Source organism: Alligator sinensis, unplaced genomic scaffold (genome assembly GCF_000455745.1).
Source record: "Alligator sinensis unplaced genomic scaffold, ASM45574v1 scaffold583_1, whole genome shotgun sequence".
Lineage (NCBI taxonomy): Eukaryota > Metazoa > Chordata > Crocodylia > Alligatoridae > Alligator > Alligator sinensis.
This window is the reverse complement of record NW_005841983.1, coordinates 2,789,472-2,796,988: the sequence shown is the minus strand read 5'-3', so window position 1 is coordinate 2,796,988 and position 7,517 is coordinate 2,789,472. Positions and strand designations below refer to the sequence as shown.

Sequence of the window (7,517 nt, the reverse complement as noted above, 5' to 3'; positions counted from 1 at the left end):
GCTTGCATCCATAGATGCTTCTCAAGCAAATCCCGGGACGTCATTCTCCCCCTGTACTCGGCCTTAGTGAGGCCGCAGCTGGAGTACTGTGTCCAGTTTTGGGCTCCACAATTCAAAAAGGATGTGGAGAAGCTTGAGAGAGTCCAGAGAAGAGCCACGCGCATGATCAGAGGTCAGGGAAGCAGACCCTACGATGACAGGCTGAGAGCCCTGGGGCTCTTTAGTCTGAAAAAGCGCAGGCTCAGGGGTGATCTGATGGCCACCTACAAGTTTATCAGGGGTGACCACCAGCATCTGGGGGAACGTTTGTTCACCAGAGCGCCCCAAGGGATGACGAGGTCGAATGGTCACAAACTACTTCAAGATCGTTTCAGGCTGGACATAAGGAAGAACTTCTTTACTGTCCGAGCCCCCAAGGTCTGGAACAGCCTGCCACCGGAGGTGGTTCAAGCGCCTTCATTGAACACCTTCAAGATGAAACTGGATGCTTATCTTGCTGGGATCCTATGACCCCAGCTGACTTCCTGCCCTTTGGGCGGGGGGCTGGACTCGATGATCTTCTGAGGTCCCTTCCAGCCCTGATGTCTATGAAATCTATGAATTGGGGTTTGGGGTTACTTTTTTTTTTTAACCCGAAAACTGGGGATTTTCTTTTTTTTTTAAATCAAAGTAAACCAGGATCCCTGTTCATCAGGCATAGGATAGAGCAGAGGCTGCAGTGTGTCCGAAAGCTTGCACATAGAAAGAAAATAATGTCCTTGCAAATATCTAGCTGATCTAATAAAATATATCACCTCTTCCATCAGTTTGGATTCCTTTTGCCTCTAGCTGGATGGATACCTGGTTTCCATCAGTGCACGTGGAAAACCCACCAGAGCCCCGACACACCTACTACCTGCCTGCCTACCCACCCCACCACTCCAACAGGAAGTTGCCGAAGCTGGAAGTACAGCCTCGAGCCCCCGGGGGGGCCGGCGGAGAGAGGCACCCGGCTAGAGCGTCCGCCTCCTCGCCTGTCCGGAAGTGACGCGACACGGAAGCAGGGCTCCACTGCCCGCTTCCGGAGGTGGCCTCGCCCCGTTGTTGTTGGGAGCGGGCTTGCCGGGAGGTTGGGGAGGGGCGGCCCGGGCCGGGATGGGGCAGCGGCAGTTCCGGCCCCGCCGAAGCCGCGGAAGGAGGAGCGCCTGAGCAGGAGCAGCCGGACCCGCTCCTCAGCCAAGCCAAGGGGCTGGGCAGTGAGTATTCCACAGCACCGCCCCCCCCCTCCCCGTCACCGGTGAAGCTCCGCCCTTTTGTTGCGTCGCGGGTGAAGCCTCCCCCTCTCAGGGGAGCTGGGCACGTGCAGGCCCCTAGGTGCGAAGCTGGCCCGCCCAGGGCCAGGTACATGCAGCCTTGGGCAGGCAGCACAGCACGAGCAAATGCCTGGGTGGCCTCGCTCCCTTGGAGGAGTGGAGGAAAGGGGCGTGGGGGATCAGGGCAGCACCTCTGTGCCCAAACCCAAAATGCTTGAGGCTGCCAGGGGCAGGGGAACGGGGAAAACGCCCTGTCACACCCACTTCTTTCTCCCTTTCAGTCTCTGCTCCCTGTCGCTGCACAGCCTGGGCCTTTTGCAGTGCTAAGAGGTGTTGTGGGCCGGTGTCTGCAGAGGAAGCTGAGAGCCGCTGGTAGAAAGGGAGGCTGCTAAGGATGTAGCAATTAATTTTTTTTTAGGGATGACAAAGGGTTGGGAACGAGGTCATAGGTTCAAAATGAGCACATGGAGGGGAGGCACAGAGCAGAGCATGCTGGATGGTGTCTGCTGGCCCTTGAGTGCATCCAAGAAGTCAGTGGATGCTGCCCAGTGAAAATGCCCAGAGACCTAGGCAGACCAGGGGCAGGAAAATGACCCCATTATCCCTGGGGGCTGCATGTGACAGGACTATTTGATATGCATTGGGAGCGTGGGCTGTTTCCCTCCCAGTAAAGCTAAAAGACCCCGTTAATCTGGAGAGGGACAATAAGTGCACATCAAGTGATTACGGGGTACAACTAAAGAAGGGAACAGGGACAGGAATGAGGGTCAAAGGTTCAAAATGAGTGCTTCAAGGGGGGCACAGCACGCAGAGCCCACCAGACAGTGCCCACTGGCCCTCAAACGTGTCCAAGGAACCAGTGGATGCTGCCCGGTAAAACTCTGCTCAGAGAGTGGATCAGGGACAGTAAAATGGTCCTGCAGTCAAAGGCCTATTTGACATACATTGGGAACCCACAGAGCAGCAGTTTGTCCCCCCTGTTAACAGAGGGCTATTGAATATGTGCCAACTGAATTTGTGGGACAAAAAAGACAAAAACAGGGAGTGAGGGTCAAAGATTGCCATTGCCTGCCTGGAGTGCCCGCTTGCCAGCGAGTGCAGCGGCGGGGTGGGGGGGAAAGTAAGCAAAGTACACCAGACAGTGCCCACTGGCCCTCAGAGGCATCTAAGGAGTCAGTAGCCACTGCCTAGTAAAGCTCTGCTCGGAGATATGAGTGAACAACGGACAGGAAAATGGCCCTGCAGTGCCTGGGGCTGTGTGGCAACAAAAGACTAGGCAAGATGGATCTATGGCCTGACCCAGTAAATAGCAATTCTTATGAAATAAATTGATGCCTAATGGATCTGGTTGTTTCAGTATTTTGTCTGGCAGCCAACCCCAGCCTTTACAGAGAGACAAGCCCTTTTGCCCATTAAGTACCTAGGAAGTATCCAGATTAACACTTTGCCTCGATCAAATGGGGTTCTGGCAGGGGAGACAGGTAGCTAGCCATGTTAGCTTTTGAAAGCTTGTGCTTCTCTGAATTAGTCCAGGTCGGGGGTGAGCAACCCGGGGCATAGGTGCCACAAGTGGCATAGGGAGCCCCGATGTGGCAAGCAACAGATCAGGGAGCAGACGGGTAGCAGATAGGGCAGGGTGCAGAAAGCAGAGCAACAAATCAAGCAGGGAACACATGGAAGAGAGAGAAAGATCAGGTGGAGAAAAGGGATCAGAGTGGCACTTGGGCAGGGTGCAGGGCTAATTTCTGGCGCACCTGCACATAAGCTTGGCCCTAGTTGGTTTAAAATATGCCACTCTGTCTTGCCTTATTGTGACAAGGAAAGGGGAATAAGCAGGGTCAACATAGGGAGCCTTTTTAACTGGCTTAATTATGTTCATACTTTGGTGGAAGTTGTCAATATAAAGAAATCAGTGAAAAATATATATCATATTCCTCATTGAAACATTTAAACTGGTGTAGAGCCAGAGGGTAAGCAAGCAGAAAGATCCTTTAAAAATGTTAGGTAATGTGATTTGAAGCAACTTCTTTAATTAAAGTAGTTTAATTATTGAAAATCACAATATAAATATAGGTACAGTTTAATAGCTTTATTTTGATTTAGTCGGATCGTGCAAGGGGTCCCATTTAGGCTGTGACTTTACCTGCTATAGTCTAGCTGAAGATGTTAAATTGTGCCTCTTCTAGGGTTGAATAACATTTTCAGCTGCTTTACGATAGCTTGTTTTGAGTCAGCTCATTCGGGAAAGGAAAACATGTTTTTTTCCTTAATTCTGCTTAACTTCACATTTAGTGTAGATGTAGACAAGATACCTACCTACCTAGTTTTAAGGGCACTGGTGTCTGCACTAACTGCTAATTAGTGTTTCAGCGTGTTACCTAATGGGAAAAAAATCTTCCTTTTTAAACCTAGCGAAAAGTGGAGTAAAAGCTTTTCAGCCTCTCTGAATATTTATCCCTTGGGACTCCCATGCCTGCTTTTGTCCTTTTAAAGAATATATATTGATTACATTCTCTGATAAAATCATGGAATAGATGTCTGATGTGGTATTCTGTGTTTATTGGTTTTGGACTTCTCTGCATATCTTTCAGTCTGCCCCAGAACACTCAAAGTGCACCCATTCATATCAGTGGCGTGCCATGGGTCTCCAGCACCCCGTGGGCCAATGCTTGCAGTTGCCCCCCCCCCGCCGTAGCAATACTTAGTCATGTCACACGATAAGAACTCTGAAGGGCCTGGTTGGCGCCCCCGCTCTGCCCCTTCCCCCGCTATGATATAGCTGGGTTCTGAACCATTAATTCATAGATTCATAGATGTTAGGGGCTAAAATCATCAGGTCCAGCCCTCCTGTGTCTGGGCAGAAAAAACTGCTGGGGTCATATGATCCCAGCAAGGTGTGCATCTAGACGTTTTTTGAAGATATCCAGACTAGGTGAGTATGCCACCTCTAGGGGCAGTCTGTTCCAGATCCTGGACACTCGAGTTGTAAAGAAGCTTTTCCTTGTGTCTAATCTAAAGCGGTCTTCTAGCAATTTATGATCACTAGTCATAGTCTTCCCCTGGAGAGCCCCGGGGAATAGATGTTCTGCCAGTCCCTGGTATGTGCCCCTTATGTACTTATAGGCTACCACCAAGTCCCCTCTAAGTCTTCTCTTCTCCAGGCTGAACAGACCCATGGCTCTCAGCCTCTCATTGTATGGCCTACTCTCCATACCTCTAACCATACGCATTAAAATGCTTTTAAATATCAAAACAAATTGAGACTTTGAATTTTCTGTGGAAGGACAGATGCTGGCTGATATGTTTGTTGAAGCCTGTCCAAGAGGTGAAAATGGATTATTGTATTTTCCCAAAGGTGTAGCCTGTCTTCTTCCTGCTACCTTCAAGCTGTAAGCAGATGTTTTCAATGGAGCACGATCAGCTGTGCCACAATATGATCACGCTTCAGAGACATCTGTAGATGTCCCCAGTTGCCGTGCTAACTTGGGGCACATCTACAAGCGGGGAAAACTCAAGGCTCCCCTCCTTCGCCCCCCGCCCCCCATTTGCAGGCATGCATCCCTTTGCAAGGGATTCCCCTATACAAGTCTGCACTCACAGAGAGTGGGACTCACACAGGGGTCCCTTCTCCATGTTTGCAGATGCACAAGGAAATCCCTCTGCAAGGAAGGTGAGTCTGGGTAAGCAGGAAAGCAAAGCTGGCATTCCCAAGGCTTGAGGGGGCCAATCCCGGTGTCCCAGCCCTGGGGAGGGTGGAGAATCCCAGGAGCTTCACAATGCCATAAGCATGTTGCCCTGTGCGGTCAGGCCAATGCTCAGGATCTCAATATTGTGCTGTTAGAAGGGCGTGGTGTACAATTGCACATACACACAAAAATCAGTTAGATGCACACACTCTAGTTGCATACACCCCCACCAGGCACAGACACTACCAACTCAGGCACATACACACCCAAAATTACCAGCCTAGGCAAATGCACACCTATCACCAATTCAAGCACCTGCACACACCAAAAGTTAGACAAAAATCAATTGTCAATACTCGCACACCCAATACACATACACAGGTCACTAATTCGTATATCACACACACAGTGACATATATATATATTCACCAGTTCACGTACAAACCACCCACCTACACATACACACAGATGAGTTCCTTACTTGGATGGTACAGTATGTGTATGTGTGTTTGGGGTACTTAGGATGCCTGGGGGAAGGTTAAGGTGAGAGGGAAAGTGTAAGGAGTGAAAGTTGCTGGAGCCAGGATTAGAACCAGTAGACTAGAGAGAAGCTGGCTGAGGAACTGAGGCTTGGGGTTACTTAAAGTCAAATGGCCCCAGGGTTACTCAAGGTCACTGGTGCAAGGGAAAAAACCGAGGGGCAAGGAGGAGACAGCCAGGAAAGAGAGAGAGACAGAAACCTAGAAGCTTGGGACTGGAAACTGAGGCAGACAGCCGAGAGATTGGGGGGAAGATAAGTGGTAGCAAGGGTGCAGATAAGTGGTAGCAAGGAGGAAACAGTCAGGAAACAGACAAAAACCCAACTTGGGGTTTCAAAATAACAGGTTTTATTAAACAGACAACACACTACACAGCCCCATGAAGTTATTGGTTCCCCCACACACACAAGCACTCACAATGGCAGCAGGGGAAAGAGACTCAGTGGAAGGGCTGGAGTCCAGGTAGGGAAGAGAAGCATTGTCCAAGTCCTTGGTTGAAGAGGGGGTAGAGGATGATAGTTACCGATCCAGGCTGGAAAGGGGTCTTTGTCCAGCAGGTGTTGTCCAGAGCGGGGTTTGCCAGCAGGGCCTCTGAGTGGATAGGTGGTATGATGTGGTGCTGGTCCAGATGGAGAGGGCGTCCCAAGGAGTCAGTCTTCACTACCCCTTTTATGGGGCAGACTACCTCTGATCTCCTGTGGGGAGGGCCTGTCCAGGCAAGGTCAGTCCTGTTCCAGAGGGCTCCAGGTGTTCTTACTGAGCATGTGCAGCCTGGCACAATGGTGGGTTGCCTCATCTTTTGTTTCTTGAATGCTGAGGTTGGTTCCAAGGGCTGGGTCATTGGTCCAGGTATTGGTGCTGATGGTTTGGTCATTCAGAGAGACCTTTTTTTAGACCTACTGCCATTGTCTCTCAGGAACCCCCATTCATCCCCATTCATTCAGGAACCAAGTTACAGGTTGGTAGGTATGAGTCATGGGTTACAACAGATTTGCACAAAAGGGCATAGGGACACAACATGGAGACTTGACAAACAAAATGGAAACTTGACATGACTTATGCTAGCTTACATATGTAGACCTAAATCATTGTATCAGTAAAACAGTAATATAGAACAGTAACAATCAATATAAACATAGTAATTATACAATATAAAACAGTGGATATCCATAACAGGGCACTTATTTGAAAAGAACAAGAAAATAAATAAATAAAACAAAAACAACTTGCTACCAAAATAAAATGCCAAAGCTTATCCTGTGTCTTAGCTTACTTATTTATAGGGAATAGAGAGGGAGGGAAAAAGTCAGAAATGGTTGGGGAAGGGGAGGGAATGTATTTTTAAATAAAAAAACCCAAAAAGCGGGGGTTTTGCTACGAGCAAATAGATGTGGGATTGAATAAAGTGGCCCAATTTAATACTACCTTTTGTCACAGCTGTCTCGGACGGCCAGGGCCGACTCGAGTTATGCTCGTACGTCAGGGCGGGCTGGTGAATGGAGAGGCAGACACAACTTATTGGTTGCAAAAAACTTTACTCACGCCGCTTGCAATCACGACGCAGGTGGTCCGGTCGTCTGAACAACCACACGAGTTGTTCCAGCTGGCAGGGCCCAAGCCAGTTAATCCGTCCGCAATTCGAAGCCGGCGGGGAAAGGGGTACGTCGGGGTTGCGCTCGGTGACGGGAAGAAAGATCGATAGGTGATCAGTCTATCGATTGGCAGCCGCAAGTCAGATAACTTCAGAGGCACTCTGCAGCGTGCTCAAAGCTCTTCGACTTGGGCGGAAGTCGCACGGAATTTTAAATGGCCAGCGAGCCATTTAAAATTTAAAGCCATTTAAAATTAAACAGTCGCCACGTGTGAATAATTTAGCACTGGCCAATAGCGGGGCACAAATTTACATTCGAATAGCGGGAACTCTTTGCACTGTGCATTTCTGTGCTGCAAAGAAGAAATGCATCCTGCAAAGGAAACTGCAAATTGGCGGGAACTCTCCT

The 7,517-nt window shown here is 49.4% G+C and overlaps 1 protein-coding gene across 1 annotated transcript in view; it reads left to right on the top strand.

Moving 5' to 3' along the window:
* Nucleotides 1-7,517, top strand: part of SYAP1 (synapse associated protein 1) — a 42,588-nt gene that overhangs the window by 5,857 nt on the left and 29,214 nt on the right. The window contains exon 2 of the mRNA XM_025201102.1: nt 1,094-1,235. Coding sequence (XP_025056887.1) covers nt 1,094-1,235 — 142 coding nt within the window. The remainder of the gene's footprint in view (nt 1-1,093; nt 1,236-7,517) is intronic.